Genomic DNA, 23,320 nt, shown 5'->3' on the forward strand with positions numbered 1-23,320 from the left:
AGACATTCTGTATCTGTGAGCAAATATGATGAATTTGTTGTTTGAAGAATATGTGCTGAAAAATAAATGATTCTGTTTTTGTTTTCAGGCTGAATAATTGTGAGCTGACAGAGAAAAGCTGTTCAGTTCTAGCTACTGTTCTCTCCTCCAAAACCATCCTGAAAGAGATGAACCTGAACAACAGTCGTCTGCTGGACTCAGGAGTCAAAGAGATCTGTGAGGGATTGAAGAATCCTGTGTGTGAACTGAAGATACTCAAGTGAGTACATTTCACCATCATTCAGCATATGTATACGTATGTATTTATATCTAGATTTTAATCAGTTCACCTCCAGTAATGGAAATAATTGAATAATACTTTGTTGTTTTTGTTGTAGACAGTGGTTTTCATTCACTAACTGTGCATTGAGAACACATTTGTGTATTTTTAACAAATGTTGTCTCTTATCACAGTGATAAAATAAATAAATTAACTATTACATTTATTCACAATTATATTTTTCCTAGGTTAAGGATGAAATTTAAAAACACATAATGTCAAAATCAGTCTCCTACTTTCTTAAGTTTCTTTCTTATACTGTACATAACCCAAGTAGGGTTGGAATTTAATGGAGACTTGGGCCAAAAAATGGCACTAAAATAAGCAAACATTCTCCCCAAATTCACAATTTAATTTAGATCTGCTGATGTTACATCAGATTTTCTTTTTACGCATGTTGCATAAAAAGCGTGTAGAATTTTAACCAATCACACGTTTGTGTTGAGCAGATATATGTAGTGCCAAATCCAAAGGTGTTTAGATTAGAGAAAATGTCAGACTTTTGTTCAGTTTATGGCACGCACTCACTCATCATCTTAAAGTATAGATTTGATTTTAATGGGAGTTTAAAAGGACAGTAAGAGGTAAGAGTAAGAGTAAGAGGACAGAACGCATGCTAGTCTTTGATCAGAGCTGGGTAGATTACTTATGAATTGTAATCAGTTACTGATTACAGATTACATGAAAATAATGTAATCAGTAATATAATCTCTTAGATTACACATTTTTGGTAACGTATTCTGATTACTTTTGGATTACATTTAGATTACATTTGTGCTAACCCTTATTTGATATCACATATATTCAGTTAGCCTAATCTTGTACTTTTTTCAAAATATATTTAAATATATAAAATATTCAGCAAAAAAAGCCACAATAGCTTATTTGTCAAGTGCAATATATGGACAGTTAATACTTAAAAAATACTAACACTAATTTACCTTGCTGTTAGAGTTTGCTAGTAACACTGAAAAAAAAAATCACATCTTATGATTATAAAGCATATTTACTTATAATTAAGTACATTTTGAAAACCAATATTGAAAAACATGAAATTCACAGCAATATCACTACTAGGTAAAATATTTAATCAAAAAAAAAAAAAAGAAAAACACTAAAAGTGAATAAGACTGTATCAATGAAAAAACATCAAACAATATAGCTACACTGCGAACGTGAATTTTGAAAAAGACTAAACTCACTCAGCGATGACATTTCTATCCATCTCAAACCATTTTAAGTGCAAAGTACAAACAATAACAACATTACAAAAATGAATATTAAAGAGGATGAAACTCACAGCAATATCATTGCTAATACAGGGCTCCAAATTAAGCTTTTAAATGAGCTCCTCCTTCAGACAAGTAAATCAATCATTCACTTGTCCAGTGAAAAAAGTATACTTGTCCGGGGAAAAAAAATTTGTTTGTTCTTTGGCACAAATGTAATTTATTCTGAAACTGTCTCATCAGTGCTCTATCAGGTATTACTTTAATCAGTATATTTTTTTATATTTGCCTTAAATTGATTGCTGTTACACTTTAACTTTATAAAGGAAAATATTTTCCTAAACTGATTAAATGTAGATGTCTACATATACGTTGAATTCTCACATGTGATCAATACATTACGTTAGAATAATAAGACATTAAGGTTGTTATTATTATTAAAATTAAATCAGTATCAACAAACTCCATCTGTCCAAATGAATAAATTATGTTATTAGATTAATGTTTTACTTTTTTGACATACAAAATTATGAAATGTTGGAAAAATGCAATGATACTTTTAAATATGATATTAAACCACCAGTAGGGGGTGACAAGTCACTGTCTTAATGCGTGAATCATTGATTCAACCGATTCATTCAAACGGCTGATTCATTCAATAAATGAAGGAGGTAACCGTTTTATAAATGGCTCACTGAATCATTGACTCATTTAAAAATGAATCATTTAGTAACAAAAGACTGTTGCTCGGAGATGCACGACTGTTCTGCTTTGGCTTTGCTTAGAATTATTTTTGTTTGAAATGAAGTAAAAATCCACAATGTCTCTTAAATGTAAGTCAGTTAATATTACTTGTTTATTTAACTGATGTATAAAATCAATATCACATTTGCAATCGAACTAAAAATGTCGGAAAAACATCAATCCTGGTCGTGTGATGTTGCACATATTTATATTTTTTTGCATCGCAATGTTTGTTTCTTTGTGTGTGCTGTTCTTATATCCGTGAGTGAGACAGACTGCACGAGCCTCAACTGACTCCACCTTGATACTGTCAATAATACATTATCTGTTATTAGTTACCGTTTACACTGAAAGTAATAAAATCAGAATCATTCTCTTCAAAGTCTCGGTGATGCCCTAGTTATTTTTTGTTATTAAAATTATGATCAGGTTACTTGTCCGGTCGGGCAAGTAAAATCCTCTTTCACTTGCCCCTTCACAAAATCCACTTGTACTGGACAAGAGTTAATGTCGAGCCCTGGCTAATATATAAAGACCATTTTCAGGTAGGGCTTAAAAAAAATGATACCTCGATATTGTCAATTTTTTTACGATATTCGATATATATCTTGATATGTTTGCATTTGCATTTAAAAAATAAAAAAACATGATTTTCTTTTGCCCATTAAAAAAAAAAAAAACTATTTAGATTAAACAGCTAATTTAAGCAGTTAAAAAAAATCTAGACCAAGAGATCACTTACTGCTTTTTATTAAATGAATAAATGTCATGTACTGTAGGCCTATATGTAACTGAAGCAGTGCAAATTAAGTACAGAAAGTGCATTCTGTCAACTTTTTTGTGCATGCAATTCACAATTTAAACTATGCAACTGGGATAAGTATTTTATTTTAATTTTTTAAACAAGTTTTTAAGCTAAGAACACAAGTCTGTCAACTGCGGTTTTAAGAGAAGCTCTGTGGCATGTTCCTACTGACACTAAAAACCCTCTTAGATGGGGAGCTAGTTGCTGAAGCACATAGCTATTTCATATATATAAATATATATAAATGAATACCAAAGACTTTTGCATTCTCTCTGTCTGTATTATGGAAACTGGTAAACATATCAGTGAAATTCCCCAATAGTAATTCCAAATGGCCATAGCCTATGTTTCTCTATTCAAACATCAGCGGTCGAGTAAGTGCATTTATTTTGCGATCACAAATGCAAACAATACAGTTGAGCTCTCACGACAGAACACAGACCGGCTGAACGACGCTTTCATTAGATCGCTCAATTCCAGCTTGTTAGTGTTTTCAGATTATCATCGGCGGCTCTTCCGCAATGAGGAGTGAGCATGTGCGCATGGTTGCCAGATTGCTTAAAATAAGCAAACACCTGGCAGAAAATGTATCCTTGTAACAGTGGAGCTCTGATTCGGAGATTTAAACTCTTGTTATCTGGCAACCGCTATCATTAAAGCTCTCATAGCAGAGGTGCGTAAAGCAGTCAGCAGTTACAGGTTCCTTTTTTGGACATTCGGTGCGTTCTTTTGGGAAAGTATGCTTGAATTTGAAATATTCGATATTCCCGATATATTCAAGTTTTACATCGTCGTCAAAATTATTCCGATATTATCGCTAATATTCGATATATCGCCCAGCCCTATTTCCAGGTCAAATATTTCATCTCAAAACACTTGAAGTCCTTAAGGTAGTAACAATGAAGAAATATCAACATTACAAAAATATATTAAAGGACATGAAATTCCCAGCAATAACTTTGGTAGGTCAAAGATTTCCATTGACAGCAAATTAATCCATGGTAGGCAGAGTTTACACTGAACAGTGAAATTTTGCCATGTCTTTAAAAAAAAAAATTAAATGATGTCTGAACATCCAGTGGTTAAAGGCTGCGTTCCCTTCCATTTTCTTCTGAGCGTGATTCTGACACTCCTGAAATAACCAATTGTGATTGTGCACTGTATGTATTTACTTTTAATTCATGTTTTTATTTTCTGTAGACTTTCAGACTGCAGTATCACTGAAGAAGGTTATAAAACTCTGGCTTCAGCTCTGAGATCAAACCCTTCACACCTGATAGAGCTGGATCTCACAGGAAATGATCCTGGACAATCAGGAGTGAAGGAGCTCAGTGATTTACTACAGGTTAAAAACCATAAACTAAAACTGAGGTGAGTCATGATGAAATAATACTAAATAAATTATTTTTAATAAAGCCTTTTAAAGCCTATTTTTTCATAGAAAATTGATTTTACTAATTCAGTCTATTGAATGGAACTGGGTTATATTTTTAAATTATTCAATATCAATATTTATGACAATATTTGTGACCTGTGCTGGCAAAGTGAGTCGGACTGCGCACGGTCTAATTTTGAGCTACAGGCAAAAGAAGTGAAAAATGTCAGTTTTCGTCTAATTTGAACACATCTGAATTTGACATTTGAAACACTTTCAGATTTGAAACATCTAAAATGATCTTTATTTGTATGTTTTCTGAGAGAAGGACCTTTTTCTCTGCTCTTCTGCTTCTCATAAGTTGTTTGTCTGTTGTTGTAAAGCGCAGAATTCTCGCTGAAAAAATAAGATTTAAAGAAATATGATTTTCAAACTCATGCAGATGAAAACAAAACGATCAGTGACTCATATTTGCAAAGCACCTCTCCCAGAGCGTGCAATCTCCCTATAAAGTACATTATTGTGAAATGTGTCTTGTCGAGATTCATACAGACGTTATGTCTGATACTGTAGATCTGTCTCATTGTTAATCATTCATTAAAAGGAAAGACGATATCACTCACTGCTCTTGATTAATCTACTGTTTATTTGCATCAGTCATTTTTTTTTTTTCAGATTCCAACAAGTCATATTTTAATTTAAAGTTATTTAAATGGAGAAGAAATTTTTGAAAAATGTCTCATTCCGGCTTATTTTGCCAGCACCAGTCACATTTATTTAATGCTATTAATGAGGAAGGAAATGTATTAAACACATTTGTTAGACTGAGAATAAATGTAAATATAGCTTTTGTTGTCGTTGTTGTTTTTAAAAGGTCAACTCCACAAAGTAGGATACTTTCTAATTCAGGGCTCCAATCAAACTCAGTTTTCCCTTTTTATGTATTCTGTGTGTTATGATTTAATATAAAAATGTAATCGAAAAGGATGTTTAAGATTTTTTTTTAATCCATCTTTTAAAATGTAATAAAAAAATATATAATTTATACTGATACATATGGCATTATTTTTTGGTGAAAAATGTGCTGAACAACAGAATTTGTTCACTGAATAAATTAAAATATTGATGGAAAAAACACCACAAGCATCACATGGGCTTGAGTTTGTGTAGTAGATGAAACTACTGTGTTTGTCTTTTTTTTTGCAGGTTTTTGGGTCCTACTGCAGATGAAGCCTGTCAGTATGTGAAAGGAATTGTGGGTAAAAACCCATTACTCCTGAGAAAACTGAATCTGAGTGAATGTAAGCTGCGAGTGAATAAGATCACTGCTCTACTGCAGGATAAACACTGTAAACTCAACACACTGATGTAAGTTTTATCGTTATGATTACTCCTTTTAATACTTGTGGACTTGCTGCTGGGTGTGTTTTATGTATACATAACAATATAATAATATAATAATAATAATAATAATGCTTTTGTAATGTCATTATCAAGCAAATCTTTTTCTTTCAATGCAGTCTGAATAACAGCGATATCACAGAAGAAGATTGTCGTGTTCTGACTGAAGCTTTAAATTCAAACCCTTCAAATCTGACAGAACTGAATCTGAGTCAAACTAAACTCAGAGACTCGGGAATGAAGATCTTCTCAACTCTGTTTAAGAATGAACAGTGTAGACTGAAAAAACTGAAGTAAGTAATTTAGTCAAAGTGTAAAACAGGCTAACTAATGCAAAACTGATATTATAATTTTATATTACATCACGTTTATAATTGTTTTCTCTTTTATAGGTTTAATTCTGTCTGTATTACTGAAGAAGGTTGTGCTGTTCTGGTATCAGCATTCAAATCAAATCCTTCAAACCTGATCGAGCTGGATCTGAGTGGAAATAAACTCGGAGACTCTGGAGTGACTCAAATCTCCAGTCTACTGGGAAATGTACAGTGTTCACTGCAGATACTCAGGTTAGGATTTAAATCTGAACATGAATCAGTATGAAGCTCATAACTGGACTGTAAATGAAGTCTAAAATTAACACTCTATTCAGCAAATAAGGAAACATGTACATCCAGCTGGTTGTTATATCAGAAAAAAATATAGATTTATTGATTGAAGTTTCAAATGAAAATCTTCCACTAAGAAAACAGTTCCTAAAACAGCTTTGAGTCTAGATGAAGTTCAGATAAGACTTACATTTAATGTGTAATGTACAGTCATATCACGATTTACACAGCTTTTCACCACATAGTAAAGATGAGGACATGTCATTTGAGAAGGCAGTGTTTTAAAAACGTACAGTACATGTTAATTTTCTGAAATCCATTGCAGTGCACAAAGCAGTTATTCTAGTAACAAGACGAACACTTCAACAATTACCACAGACCTACTATTAATATTGAAGTCCTCAGGGTTCATTTGACAGTAAATACAGTTTATAACTGAGGCACAAGATGATAGCAGTTGTGATTGAATGAAACTAGAGACCACAGTGGTGTAATATGAGAGATGTGAAAGAAACACCAGATGAGTTGTATGTTATTTAGAGTTGCTAATGATGAATGTTGTTATCAGTGAATAACACACCTTGAAATGTTGCAACTGAACAATCAGAATCAAGTATTACAGAGAGCTGTGTAATGAATGCAGGTAAATCAGTCTTTTGAGGTGCTGGGAAATATAAATATCGAATAACATTTTTTATGAAGCCTGTATGTATAACACATTAAAAGGGTATTCTTAAGGCATTATATTGGATGCATAATGCATTATAAAAACCTATAATATGTTGTTTCATCTCATAAATAATCCTAACAACAATTATAATATTATAATACATCATAAAACAATTTGTGGTTATAACCTTTATGAGTATGATTATTTACAGTTAGGGATGCTCCGGTACTAGTATCGGTACTGAACGGTACCCAGGCAAATTAAATTTGGAAGTGATCATCCTTATCCCCTTGAAGTGGGGACTTTAGAGTGAGTAGGGCATGTGCGTGCCATTAAGTAGTCATTAGGAATGCATTTTGCAAAAGGAGCAATATAATTTCCTCATTATCTTCAGCTGGGATGATCCCGTGAAAGTAGATTCACTGATGGACATCTACATAAAAGCAATATAAATTTGATGTTTTAAAAAGTTTTATATATATTTGTTTTTATATATTATATACACTGTAAAACCCGACAAATAACTTAACAAACCGTTTGAGTAAACAGATTGCCTTGATTTAAACCCTGTAAGTTTTAAAACTTTGCGATTAAGTAATTAAGTGATTAACTGAGTGATAATTGTGAATTAGTGATGAACAGAATTAACAAACAGAATTAGAGAAGAAAAGAGAAACACAAGAACTACTACAACTGACTTCAGACACAGTCTTAGATGAAATCAACTGAAATAAAATACATCAAGATCTGATTAAACAACCCCACAAACAGCATCAGCAGCTCCACTTATTAATAACCAGACTGACTTTATTTCTGTCAGACATCTACAGAAGATCTTATTGAGAATGAACTAAGGTTTAGATGTTGATTTATTGTTTCTTTTGAAGTAACCATGTTAGAGATCAGTGTTTGCTTTAGTTGGACTTTTGACCCTTGACTTCAGTTTTTGTGTTTTCTCTGGCTGCTATAACCATGTGTTTCTGAAACATGTTTGTTATAACTCAAAAACCCAGAGGAAATATTAACAGATATTGGTTGTTATGCAGCTTTCTGATGATGAAAACTGTCAATTATGGAGCTGTTTAGAGTCCAAAAACTGACAAAATACGTGATGCATGATTAGTTTACTTCATTATAATGAAGACCATCAGGTTACACTCCAATCAGTTCAATAATTAATGATCATCAACAATGGGTAAAGTAAAAAATGCTAATGGCATTTCTTCTGGGCTTTTGAGATACAACAAACATGTTTCAGAAACACATGGTTATAACAGCCAGAGAAAAGACTAAGACAGAAGTCAAAGGTCAAGAGCCCAACTAAAGCAGACACTGATCTCTAACATGGTTACTTCAAATGAAACAATAAATCAACATCTAAACCTTAGTTCATTCTCAATAAGATCTTCTGTAGACGTCTGACAGAAATAAAGTCAGTCTGGTTATTAATAAGTGGAGCTGGTGATGCTGTTTGTGGGGTTGTTTAATCAGATCTTGAGAGATTTCATGTATTTTATTTCAGTTGATTTCATCTAAGACTGTGTCTGAAGTCAGTTGTAGTAGTTCTTGTGTTTCTCTTTTCTTCAGTGATTCTGTTTGTTAACAGCAGCTGTTCATCACTAATTCACAGTTATCACTCAATTAATGACTTAATTACTTAATCGCAAAGTTTTAAAACTTACATTGTTTAAATCAAGGCAATCTGTTTACTCAAACGGTTTGAGTTAAGTTTACTTGTCGGGTTTTACAGTGTAGCATATTTAAATATAAAATGTATGTTTATTTGCAACGGTTATTAGGCTAGTGACAATGCCCCTGAATTCTTGAGATACCCCTATCGGAGGTAGAACTAAACCCAACAATGTTTTTCCTCATCTCTAAGGTCTCCCATATATGAAATGGATTCTTGGCTACAAATATTTTACTGCTAAGATTGTTAAATTGACAGATATTGTTATACACCCCAAAACCAACAAAGGACTAAAATATAGCCTGTCCGTATGGGAGTTAAGGCATATAAACTAATGCAGATCAATCACACAAGCTCTGAGAGCTTTGAAACTTGACATGTTTGTAGTCAGGAAGTTGATTCAACTACTAGAAAAGACTGGATGTAAATATATTTATGTATGGAATAAATAGAGACATGTAAACACACACCTAAAATAAGCGGACATGCACAAATTTAATATCTATGCAGAATGTTTTCATTTAACAATGAAACAAATATGATGGCTTGTTGGAAAGGTGGGGTTGTGCTGAATCCAGCAATACCAAATATGTAAATATAGCATGACAAATAGGAGTGTTCTGTCACTCAATGTATGAGGTGTCAAAAATGAATGAAAATGGAACACTGACATAATTTAGTCTAAAGCCCATTATCAGTGGTGAGAAGAATGTTGACAAATTCAAATATAATATACATCTAATAATGAAATATTTCATATGGCACGTTTTTAATAAAACTATAACTTAACTTCACACAATACAAATTAAATTACTCTTAAATAAAACAATTGGCAATCTAACTAAACAAACAAACACTCTTTGGGGTAATGAGCCCTGTCTTCTCAGGCTGTTTAGTTTGTTTTCTAGCAGCAACCATTTGGAACATGAACTGCTTTTGGTCACCATTCGAGAAGGGTCTGGCTGCAGACTTGCACTTGCACTCTCAGACTTGCACTCCCAGACACTTGCACTTCTGCTAGTGACATCACTTGCAGTCTTTATTTTTTATTTTGTTGAATTTTTTTATTACTTTTTGTTTGAATCTCTCAACATTTTACAACAGTAGCCAGGTGGCGAAGACAAGAAAAAAGAAACTAAATTACAATGTCACTTACACTTGCAATCGACACAAATCGTGCATGTTGCCAATGGAGACAAGACGCTGTGGTGGTGATTTAATGATTAAAATTAAATTATTAGGCCTACTACTATAATGTACAGAGTACTGCAAGAAAAAGACAAGCCCGGACCGTGGCCACAGAACAGCAGAATATGAACGCAATGCACAAAGTCTTTCATTAAGCATTTTCCTTCTGTAGAAAAAACAAACACTTAATATGGCATAATGTATTAAGGTACATTAAGTTCAATTAAAAGACCAAATATGACATATAGTTATTATTTAAAGTACTACAAGGTAAGCAGATGGCTATGAACACAATACGCAAACTTTGTCCTCCCATACAACAAAACGCTTAAAGGGATAGTTCACCCAAAAATCATAATTATGTTATTAACAACTCACCCTCATGTTGTTCCAAACCAGTAAGACCTCCATTTATCTTCAGAACACAGTTTAAGATATTTTAGATTTAGTCCGAGAGCTCTCAGTCCCTCCATTGAAGCTGTGTGTACAGTATACTGTCCATGTCCAGAAAGGTAAGAAAAACATCATCAAAGTAGTCCATGTGACATCAGAGGGTCAGTTAGAATTTTTTGAAGCATCGAAAATACATTTTGGTCCAAAAATAGCAAAAAATATGACTTTATTCATCATTGTCTTCTCTTCCGTGTCTGTTGTGAGAGAGTCCAAAACAAAGCAGTTTGTGATATCCGGTTCGCGAACTAATCATTCGATGTAAGCGGATCTTTTTGAACCAGTTCACCAAATTTGACTGAACTGAATTGTTTTAAACGGTTCGTGTCTCCGATATGCATTAATCCACAAATGACTTAAGCTGTTAACTTTTTTAATGTGGCTGACACTCCCTCTGAGCTCAAACAAACCAATATCCCGGAGTAATTCATGTACTCAAACAGTACACTGACTGAACTGATGTGAAGAGAGAACTGAAGATGAACACCGAGCTGAGCCAGATAATAAACAATAGACTGACTAGTTCACGAGTCAAGAACCGTTTCTGTCAGACGCGTCCGATTTGTGAACCGAGGAGCTGATGATACTGCGCATGTGTGATTCAGCGTGAAGCAGACCGACACACAGAGCGCCTGAACTGAACTGATTCTTTTGGTGATTGATTCTGAACTGATTCTGTGCTAGTGTTATGTGCGCGGGTAAACCGAAGGCTTTGCAATCATCACCAGTGATGTCATTACATCGAGCGCAAAAGAACCGGTGAACCGTTTTCTTCAACCGGTTTATTGAATCGAACTGTCTGAAAGAACTACTGGTGATCCGAACACCGATGCAACCGGTTCTTCACTTTTGAACGAGTCATTATCTGGCTCGGCTCGGTGTTCATCTCTCTCTTCACATCAGTTCAGTCAGTGTACTGTTTGAGTAAATGAATTACTCCGGGATATTGGTTTGTTTGCGCTCAGAGGGAGTGTCAGCCACATTAAAATAGTTAACAGCTTAAGTCATTTGTGGATTAAAACAATTCAGTTCGATTTGGTGAACTGGTTCAAAAAGATCTGGTTACAATGAATGATTCGTTCATGAACCGGATATCACAAACTGCTTTGATTTGAACTCTCTCACAACAGACACGGAAGAGAAGACAATGCTGAATAAAGTCATCGTTTTTGCTATTTTTGGACCAAAATGTATTTTTGATGCTTCAAAAAATTCTGTCTGACCCTCTGATGTAACATGGGCTACTTTGATGATGTTTTTCTTACCTTTCTGTACACACAGTTTCAATGGAGGGACTAAGAGCTCTCAGACTAAATCTAAAACATCTTAAACTGTGTTCCGAAGATAAACAGAGGTCTTATTGGTTTGGAACAACATGAGTTCCAACTAAAGTTATTAATAACATAATTATGATTTTTGGGTGAACTATCCATTTAATGTGGCCTAATAACAGACTAAGATGATAAAGACAATTCAGTAGGCCTAGCCTATATGTCTTTTGTTGTTGACTCAATGTATACAGACCAGAAAATATGTACGTGCATTATGAAATGCATTAAGTGATTTTAAAAGGATCAACTCCGTACAGGCAAGCAGACAAGTACAGTGAGTTGTAGATAGTTTATTCTATATGGAAAAATGCTTAACGTGTAACTTTGCATGTTGCGTCTATACTGGGCTCACCTGCTTGCCTGTACCTATTAGTTATGTATTTTAATAATGTAGAGAAGCATATTGAGTTTGGCCTTTATCAACTTAGTCCGTTATGCCACATTTTGTGGTATCTGAGGAAAATACTATATACATATTCATTATATTAATGAACTTTATATTTAATTTGATAATTTAATAGCATCTTAATATATTAAGCCATGTTAAGTGTTTTTTTCTACACTTAGCGAGAGACTTTGCGCAAACGTTCATATTCTGCTGTTCTGGCCACGGATTTGCCGTTCTTGTCTTTTTCTTGCAGGACCCTGTACATTATAGTACTAAATTAGTTTGAATCATTTAATCACCACCACAGCTTCTTGTCTTCATTGGCAACATGCACGATTAGTGTCGATTGCAAGTGACGTCACAGGTAGCAGAGAGTGCAAATAGCGATTGCAAGTGACATTGTAATTTAGTTTATTTTTTCTTGTCTTCGCCACCTGGCTACTGTTATAAAATTTTGGGAAATTCAAACAAAAAGTAAAAAAAAAAATTCAACAAAATAAAAAATAAAGACTGCAAGTGATGTCACTAGCGGAAGTGCAAGTGTCTGAGAGTGCAAGTCTGAGAGTGCAAGTGCAAGCCTGCAGCCAGACCCTCTTGGACCATTCTGGGGTCAACCCCCCCTGATGTTACAACTGCAACACACCACTGTCACTCATCCACTGGATGAGCTCTAGGTGGGAACTGTCTTTCAGGACAAGTGCATGCAACCACTGGCGCCTAATTTTCAAGTATGCTGGAAAACTATTCAGTCCGTGCTGTTGCAACCAGCAACCAGCACGTACCATCCTGACCACTGTAAATAAATCTATGCTAACTTGAAGCTATCCTAACTGATGCAATCCTATGCTACTAACTAACTATACTTCTAACAATATTAATGTTACACTAACAACTATGCTAATTAACGACATAGGCTACACGGAATCATCTATTTAACTATATAAATGCTATGCTAAATAGATGCTAAAATACTCTATCCTGATCGTATTCAATACTCGCAATTCCAACTCCTGACTCACTACAGTGATTTTGATGGAACAAGATGGTTTTATACTGCCAAGGGCATAGTAGCTCGTACCAAGGGCGTGGTGAGCTGGAAACTGCTTACGTCATGTACCACCGCAAACATCCAATAGGAAAAATAAAAAAATGAAGGCAGAAATTAATCTGCCGCAAACAAAGTCGGCGGTCGCATTCAGCCTTTTGACAAGAGAAAAGGCTTCAATAGTTAACCAAAGCTAACTGTGGTTACATACATCTTCATAAACTCCATTTTAAACGTTTAAGAGCTATAAAAGTGAAGCAGAACAAAAAACAATGAGGTGACTAGGCTGTAATAGGCGGGAATTAGCCTAATCTGCACGCAAACTTACCTTCGTGTTTCACAGGCTTCCTTCTGCACCGAAGCATTACAGCTATCGATTTTTAAAAAAAAAACAAGCCTACTCAAATGTATCTAACCTAACTATTTTCATTTGTTATTGTGAAAAAAAAAAAAAAATACAGTTATGCAAAGATAGGCTTAAATAAAATAATAATAATAAAAAAACCTTAATAAAACCATAAATAAAACCTGTTAGCCTACTTGGGGTATTTTACATGCACAGTGCCAACTTCGAGTCAGTAAAATAATAATAAAAACAATAATTTAATGCTGGTATCCAAAACATTAAATTCAATACAAGTAGAATTAGAAATTAGATACATTTTAAAACTTCTATGCACACGTATAATAAGCCTAGTAATAATAAGCCTATTAATAAGTAGACATTTTAAAATACATCAATAACTGATATCATAGTTTAACACAGATAAAATCAGAGTTAAAGCTTGCTTTATGTGTTGCTCGACAAGGATTTCTCAATCGTTGCGACTTTAAATCCTGAGGACACAAAAAGTGAAGAAGAGGTGGAGTTACAAGGATTCTCAGACAGTTGAAGTGTCCGATGGAGTTAAGAGATTTGCTCTCAATCTATTTTCAACACTTTAGATTGTTTAATAATTTAAAAAAATAAAAGAACCACGTGGGGACTGACCAATAGCATCGATTTGTGAAAAAATATGAAATTGACAAAATTTGGACATGCGAGGTTTCCGCCCGACAGGGACGATATTTTAGTAAAGGTGTTCCATTCCAATGTTAACCTTCAATTGGATCTGTGTTTCATATGAATTGTATAGTATACTGTGCCTTATGAAATCTATAATTATTAAATGTCTCATAAATATAGATCAGTACTTACCTAATGTAAGTTACTTTGCAGAAACAATGAATTTGTCAACATTCTTCTCACCACTGATAATGGCCTTTAGACTAAATTATGTCAGTGTTCCATTTTCATTCATTTTTGACACCTCATACATTGAGTGACAGTACACTCCTATTTGTCATGCTATATTTACATATTTGGTATTGCTGGATTCAGCACAACCCCACCTTTCCAACAAGCCATCATATTTGTTTCATTGTTAAATGAAAACATTCTGCATAGATATTAAATTTGTGCATGTCCGCTTATATTAGGTATGTGTTTACATGTCTCTATTTATTCCATACATAAATATATTTACATCCAGTCTTTTCTAGTAGTTGAATCAACTTCCTGACTACAAACGTGTCAAGTTTCAAAGCTCTCAGAGCTTGTGTGATTGATCTGCATTAGTTTATATGCCTTAACTCCCATACGGACAGGCTATATTTTAGTCCTTTGTTGGTTTTGTGGTGTATAACAATATCTGTCAATTTAACAATCTTAGCAGTAAAATATTTGTAGCCAAGAATCCATTTCATATATGGGAGACCTTAGAGATGAGGAAAAACATTGTTGGGTTTAGTTCTACCTCCGGTAGGGGTATCTCAAAAACTAAAGCACTTTTTGACCATTTGTCACTAGCCTATATGCTAACAACAATAAAAAAAAAATTAAAAAAGAAAAAACATTTATAACATTAAAACAGCGACATCTGCTGACGGACACATGCTGCACTGTCACGGGAACATCCCAGCTGAAGATAATGAGGAAATTATGTCGCTCCTTTAGCAAAGTGCATTCCTAACGACTACTTAATGGCACGCACATGCCTTACTCACTCCAAAGTGCCCACTCCAAGGGGATAGGGATGATCACTTACATTTGGAATTTGCCCAGGAACCGTTCGGTACCGGTACTAGTACCGGCACACCCCTATTTACAGTATAACACTCAATGAACACCATTTAAAATCCAGTGTCATTAAATCTCCAGAATCTTACTGATATTACAAATATGGTTAAAAGCAAATGTGCCTTATAACACAATCGTCTGATCAAATATCTAACAGTGTGGCTTTTTAAGAAAAAATACTGTTTTTATTTATTTATTATTAATATTGTTGTTGTCATCAGTGGCGCCCCAAGAGGTGGCCAGGGGTATCCACGACCACCACTGTATAAACTCTGGCCACTCCTAGGATGATTTGCAGTGTGTACTATTCATTTAAATGCAGAATGTAAATTCACAATAGCTTGAGAACTTTTCATTTTTTAAATAATTTAAAAAATCAGTTTTCAATGTTTTATGTTTAAAATATCAAAACATTATTTATTAATTTGTAACTGCAGGTGAAAGTATCCCATGTCCCTCAGAGCTGCATTAAACAGTGTGTAAACACATCTAAATGACACTTCAGATGCAGCTTCTGTTTTCTCTGTATGACAAAGATCAGTTTTGTTGATACTGATTGCATTTCCTTTTAACAGCCCAAATGCCAGTATTTGACCCAAAAGATGATGCAAATGGTGTAAAGGTAAAAATAAAAAGTCAGGAGTCAGCTGTCAGCACAATTAGAAATAAGATATCAGCACAATAACACTAAGCAAAATATTAAGTATCGTTATTAATAAAATCCCAGAAATTACAGATATAATTTTTTTGTCAATATTACAAACCCTTATTTTTATTTTATTTTTTTATGAAAGTGTCGTGACATACAGCCAAGTATGATGACCCATACTCAGAATTCGTACTCTGCATTTAACCCATACAGAGTGCACACACACAGCAGTGAACACACATGCACACGCACAAATTTTGATAAATTCAATGAGAAATTTAGAGATAAATTCATTAAGCAAAATGCAAAGTAGTTTTGTTGACTCCCAGTGGCTGTGTGTGGTATGACGCCCCAAAATAAAATCCCACAGGAACTCCAAATCTTTTCATATCAACTTCAAATTTGTAACATAACTTATTTAGACACAAGGCTTTAACTTTATACTAATTTTAGAGTAAACCTGTTATGTAAAATATTTATAATAAATAAAATTAAATTAATATAGCCATTTTATTTACAGTACATTTAAACTTCTATAACTTTTTGATACTTCACTGACACTTTTGACAAAATCTGCTAATTTTTTTCTTTAAAAAGAGACCAACCTTAGGTTTCTATTCCAAAGTGTTCATAAATGACAGCAATTTAAGTTTGGATAGTGCACTTTAATGCCTATTTAAAAAATGGGGGGTGACAGCTAAGGGGTTAAGTAAAGTAACATCTTAACAGTGGCAATATATGAGACGTATAATACATTGTAACTTTGGGAAATATAATTCATTGTAAGTTAAGTGGATGCATTGTGTTCTTTATGTGTTATAATCCATCATACTCTTAGAAGCTATAGCCACAAATAAGTAAATATTATAATGCATTAAGACTTGTTATGATTACTCATGAAATGATACAATATATTATAACGTTTTTTTTTTTTTTTTTTTTTTTTTTATAATACATTATGCATTCATTTTAATTACATTTACATTTAATCATTTAGCAGACGCTTTTATCCAAAGCAACTTACAAATGATGACAATGGAAGCAATCAAATATTATGTATAACAATAAAAATAATGTATAACAATTATAATGCCTTAAGAATACCCGTATAAAGTATTATAAATACAGGTTTCACAGAAAGTGTTACCAAATATCCTAATGACACAATCCTCATATTGAAATCTTTTTAGCAAAGGAGTAATTTCTAGTATTTTAAAACTACTTGTTTATTTTTGTCTTCCTCTAGACTGTCAGACTGCAGTATCAGTGAAGAAGGTTATAAAACTCTGGCTTCAGCTCTGAGATCAAACCCTTCACACCTGATAGAGCTGGATCTCAGAGGAAATGATCCTGGACAATCAGGAGTGAAGGAGCTCAGTGATTTACTACTGGATCCAAACTGTCAACTGAAGACACTGAGGTGAGAGATGATTAAATAATACAAAATAAATTACATGCATGCAAATAATTTATATAAATATAATTTCAATAATATAAAATGCATTTATCATGAAGAATCAATTTTTTCATTAGATTTTCAGAAGTTTAATTAGGGCCCGAGCACCGAGGTGCGAGGACCCTCTTGTATCTGCTTTGTTTTTTATTAGGGCTCAAGCCCGAAGGGGCGAAGAGCCCTATTGTTCCCCTAAGGATTATTAGGGCTCAAGCCTGGAGGGCGAGAGCCCTATTGTTTTCCTTAGGATTATTAGGGCTCAAGCCCAAAGGGCGAGAGGCCTATTGTTTTCCTTAGGATTATTTTTTATTATTATTATTATTATTATTATTATTATTATTATTTTTTTCCAACGTCTCGGGGGCTTTTGGGGCCCTTAACGTGCTTAAAAAGTCTTGAAAATTGGCACACAGATTGGAACCTGCGGCCATTAGGGCCGGGCAGAGACTGATACACGGGCGTGGCACAGGGGCTCTACAGCGCCCCCTGGAATATGGAGGGCCATATATCATACATTCTTGCTCGTAGACGTATGAAACTCGGTACACATATAAATCTCATCAATCCAAACAACTTTTGTATTGCATATCATAGGCTCCGCCCAACAGGAAGTTGGCTATTTAGGGTTTAGTATTCAAATTTTTCGTCAAAGTTGTGGGGGCTTTTGGGGTCCTTAACATACTCAAAAACTCTTGAAAATTTGCGCACACTTTGGAATCTGTGGCCTTTAGGAGCCTGCAGAGGCTGGGACCCGGGCGTGGCACAGGGGCTCTACGGCGCCCCCTGGAACACAGTCAGAAATGTTGATGTATAGCTCACACATACTTGCACATATTCATATGAAACTCAGTACACATATAGATCTCATCGTGCCGAACAACTTTCGTATTGCATGTCATAGGCTCCACCCAACAGGAAGTCAGCTATTTAGAGTTATGTAAAAAGCGCATGCTCTGGAATTTGAAATACTTGTCATAGGTTTTTTTCTCGATTGTCGCCAAACTCGGTCAACATGATCTCAAGACACTGGGGATGAAAAATTGCCAGGGGATTTTTGATATCTCGAACGGTTTGCTCGTGGCGAGGCGTTGAAATTATGGCGAGAAATGAGAAACAGGAAGTGTCTAATACCGTCCACATACATTTCCTGATTTTAATCAAACTTCATCAGATTATTCGTTGTATGATGTCGATTGCATATATGTGACTATTAGGAGTCAAAGTTATAGCGCCACCAACTGGCAGAAGGAAGTGTGTCATTTTCAAAATGATTTGAATTCAGCATCTTATTATTACTCGATTTGCTTCAAACTTCATCAGAATAATGGTAAAACACAGCCGATATAAATCTGCAAGGGGGATATTGATATCTAAAAAATTGTTGGCGTGGCAACATGTCAAACTGGAATACTTCTCAGGTGATTTTGAGGCAAATAACATACTTAGAATTTCACAAAACTCTGAACACACATCAGTATTTCTGATAGGAACTTAAATTGTGAATGGATTTTGGATAGCTTGAATGGTTTTGCCGTGGTGATTTTTTTAAATGACCTTACAAAGGGAATCATTATTGTATTTTTAAATTGCAGCTTCCAAACACGTCAAAGAATTTTTTCATACAGATGAAAAAGTCATTCTGAGGAAATATGCATAGTTTCACGACTTTACAACACTGTATGGATAACAGAAAATTAAAAAAACTGTCAGACATCTCATCTCACTCTGTCCCTCTGTTTGAGTATATGTGCTTCAGACTTCCATTGTCTGAGAGAAATTGCGCCCCTACAGGTTCAATTCCCGGACTTTTACTTTCACTTTTAAATCGGTTAAAAATACAAACAAATACTTAGATTTAATTCACACTGACAAGCTAAACCAACATATCTGATTATTACCGGTTCAGGGCTCATGGATAAATTATTTCTGGCCAGAGATATGTGAGAAATAGGAGAGATGAATCACCGCTGTGATCACAAGCGTCTGGAGTAAAGAGCTCAGAGAAAACGAATTTATTCGTGTTTTAAAGCTTTTAAAAATAAATTATTACAGCGATATCACACAATCAACCAATTAGAACACACCAAGAGCTAAATTAAGATGTTTTTGAACTGTTTGTGTGAAAATGAAATATTTGCACCTGCCTATCTGAAATCACCGCCTCCGATCAGCGCGTACAGTGTCGAGCTCAAAACAAACGAATTTATTCTTGTTTAAGAGCTTTTTTAAATAAAATATTACCACAAATGCACACAATAAACCCATTGTAACACAACAAGAGCTAAATGCAGGTGTTTGTGACCTGTTTAAGTGTGCAAGACTATTTGAAAGCGCGACTGGCAGAATAACATATCTCTCGAGCTGCAGGATTCTGGCTTTCGACGTACGAACGAACACATAACGGACAAGATTATTTCAAAACACATAATAGCTTGGCGAATATAAACGAAAACAGCCACGTGAACATAAACTGGATCTACTGGATTTGAATATTAAAGTGACCACATTTACCACTTGCTTCTGTCTTCAATTTTAATCTATATAAAAAAGGAAACTCATTCGACTTGGCTGCTTTTTTAATGTGTGCGTATTTATTTATTTATCTTTTTATACATTTTGTATAATTTCATAGTTTGTGTATTACAATTATAAAAACAAAAATAAATTTAGCCACTCACATAGAAATAGCTTAGGCCTTAACCTTTTTCTGACAGTTTTAGGGATTTTTAAAAATCCTAAAAAAACCTTATTTGCGCTGCAAATAATAATTTCAAACTCATTTGATACTGACCTATGACATCCTGTGACATTATATTTATTTTAATTTACATAATCTCATGGATGTAACAGTAAATCTGTTCAGCTCACAGATCAATACTAAGCTGTAATGCAAGCAGAACTTTCACAAATGCTTATGAGTCATTTAAGGATTTGATAACACTGTAAAATAATGTCTAATTTGTTAACATTAGCAAATTCATTGATAACACTTTATAATAACTGCACTCATTATTAAATAGTCAGTTCATGCTTTATAAAGCCTTGTCCCAATATTAATAGTCAGTAGTAAGCAGTTTATAAATACAGCTATAAATAGCTTGTGCTTGGTTTATAAGCACATTTATTAAAAAGGAGAGTAAAGGGTCAGTTATCTTCCTATGAAAAATAAAAGATAAAAATAAACAAACAACAACAACACAGATTGATACAGAACTCAGAAATTTTATTGTGGATTTATGATAAAATCAGCCTGTAAATGAATTCATACTCCTCCTCATACTACTCCATACTCCTTTTTCAACATGATGCCAATATACTGAGATGTTAAATTGTGAATGGGTTTAGGATAGCTTAAATGGTGTTGCCATAGAGATTTATTAAAGTAACATAAAAAATACAATAGTTATTTTACTATATCTTTAAAATTTTTCATTCTAACTCTTCATAATTTTTTATATAAGTAGAAGTCCTCATTTGAAGGAAGCACAGTAAGTTTCATAGCTTTATCATTTTCAAGAGCCAGCATAAAATTAAAACTATCATAACTTATAAATCAAGCTTGCAATTCTTAGTACCAATAATGGCCACCTGAGGGAGCTATAGGATTACTTTTAAATAATTATTGGAGAAACGAGTATGATTTAAATAATTTATAGAAATCTTTCAAATAAAATAATATGTATTTTAGGAATTTTACTGATAAAATGACCCTCACTTAATTAGAATAACAAGCTGAAGTATTGTGAACTGTATATTAAGAATAATTCTTAATAGGCTTTATGGACAGATACGTTTTAAGTGACTCTTGAAGGTTCAGCACCACATCCTCTTTTACCACTGTTTAAAGAATTAATCTTACAGAACAGGTGTGAATGAATTTTGGATAGCTTGAATGGTTTTGTCGTGGTGATTTTTTGAAATAATAGTAAAAAAGGAACCAGTAAATGTCTTTTTATTTTTTTAAAGTGCAGCTTCTAAACACTTCAAAAAAAATGTACACATAGAAGACCAGTCATTCTGAGGCATATTTCCTCAGAATGACTGGTCTCATGACAATAGTTTCATGACTATACAACACTATATGGATGATAGAAAATTAAAAAACTATCATCCATCTGATGTCACTCTTTCCCTCTGTCACTGTAGGTAATGTGTGTGTGTGTGTTAAGTGAATTAGGTGTGAAACTATCAGGGAGCATTTAGTCTCCAGCGCCAACATTTTACAGAACTGCCACTTTCCTGGAGTCTCCAGAATTACTCGGTGTCCGGCTCTGAGAGACTTAAGATTCCAAAAAATGATTTAATTAGAATACCATGAAGTATTGTGAAATACTATATATTAAGGCTTTATATATAGGCTTTATGAACAGATTAAAGAGACTCGTGAAGGACCAGCACCACCTCCTCTTGTTCGATGGTTTGAGGATTAAGATTTAGGAGCTCATTTTTATTCCACCTCCTTTCCTGAAAGTCTGTCTTGCAGAATTGACTAAAAATTAATCTTCACATTATTTCCTAATTATTTTGCAATTCTTTTTGTTAGTTCTTCTTGACCTGTTTTTCTCTTCCAGCTTTCCTGGACTATTGTATAGCACTCATAAATGATTAAATAAAAAATAATGGTAGTTATTAAGATTGATATGGTTTGGAATTGGTAAAATGTGCTTGGAAAAAAATCACAATAAAACAATGTTTTAATGTTTAAGTTTGGAATATTAACTGACATGAATGAATGCTATATAAACATTGTTCATGTTAACATAATGTTTATGAATGGAATCTTATTGTAAAGTGTTACTAAAGTTATATATATATATATTGTTCTGTGAATGTGATTTTAAAGTCTAGATGATTCGGATTAACCCTTTAACTGCCATATCCTTTAAAACCTCACTGCCAGAGGGATATTGTGAATGCATGTGCCCGCTGGGCACAGTTTACCTGATGCCACCGGGGTTGGCGATGGCACTGGTGGCTTGAGCCCGCCATCGCTGCTTGCAGCTATATTTTGTTATTATTATTATTTTTCTTCAAGGTTTCGGGGGCTTTTGGGGCCCTTAACATGCTTAAAAAGTCTTGAAAATTGGCACACACATTGGAACCTGCGGCCATTAGGGCCGGGCAGAGACTGATACACGGGCGTGGCACAGGGGCTCTACAGCGCCCCCTGGAATACTGAGGGCCATATATCATACATACTTGCACGTAGACACACGAAACTCGGTACACATGTAGATCTCATCAAACCAAACAACTTTTGTACTGCATGTCATAGGCTCCGCCCAACAGGAAGTTGGATATTTAGGGTTTAGTATTCATATTTTTCGTCAAAGTTGTGGGGGCTTTTGGGGTCCTTAACATACTCAAAAACTCTTGAAAATTTGCGCACACTTTGGAATCTGTGGCCTTTAGGAGCCTGCAGAGGCTGGGACCCGGGCGTGGCACAGGGGCTCTATGGCGCCCCCTGGAACACAGTCATAAATGTTGATGTATAGCTCACACATACTTGCTCGTATTAATATGAAACTCAGTACACATATAGATCTCATCGTGCTGAACAACTTTCGTACTGCATGTCATTCGGCTCCGCCCAACAGGAAGTCAGCTATTTAGAGTTATGTAAAAAGCGCATGCTCTGGAATTTGAAATACTTGTCATAGGTTTTTTTGCCGATTGCCACCAAATTCGGTCAACATGATCTCAAGACATTGGGGATGAAAAATTGCCAGGGGATTTTTGATATCTCGAACGGTTTGCTCGTGGCGAGGTGTTGAAATTATGGCGAGAAATGAGAAACAGGAAGTGTCTAATACCATCCACATACATTTCCTGATTTTAATCAAACTGCATCAGATTATT

General features: G+C 34.3%; 1 protein-coding gene across 1 annotated transcript in view; it reads left to right on the forward strand.

Moving 5' to 3' along the window:
• The window catches only part of LOC127986808 (uncharacterized), a 353,087-nt gene that overhangs the window by 230,866 nt on the left and 98,901 nt on the right, over positions 1 to 23,320 (forward strand). The window contains exons 55-60 of the mRNA XM_052589043.1: positions 89 to 259; positions 4,298 to 4,468; positions 5,679 to 5,840; positions 5,993 to 6,166; positions 6,266 to 6,439; positions 17,255 to 17,283. Of these exons, the coding sequence (XP_052445003.1) occupies positions 89 to 259; positions 4,298 to 4,468; positions 5,679 to 5,840; positions 5,993 to 6,166; positions 6,266 to 6,439; positions 17,255 to 17,283 (881 nt within the window). The remainder of the gene's footprint in view (positions 1 to 88; positions 260 to 4,297; positions 4,469 to 5,678; positions 5,841 to 5,992; positions 6,167 to 6,265; positions 6,440 to 17,254; positions 17,284 to 23,320) is intronic.

Source organism: Carassius gibelio, chromosome B22, assembly GCF_023724105.1.
Source record: "Carassius gibelio isolate Cgi1373 ecotype wild population from Czech Republic chromosome B22, carGib1.2-hapl.c, whole genome shotgun sequence".
NCBI lineage: Eukaryota > Metazoa > Chordata > Actinopteri > Cypriniformes > Cyprinidae > Carassius > Carassius gibelio.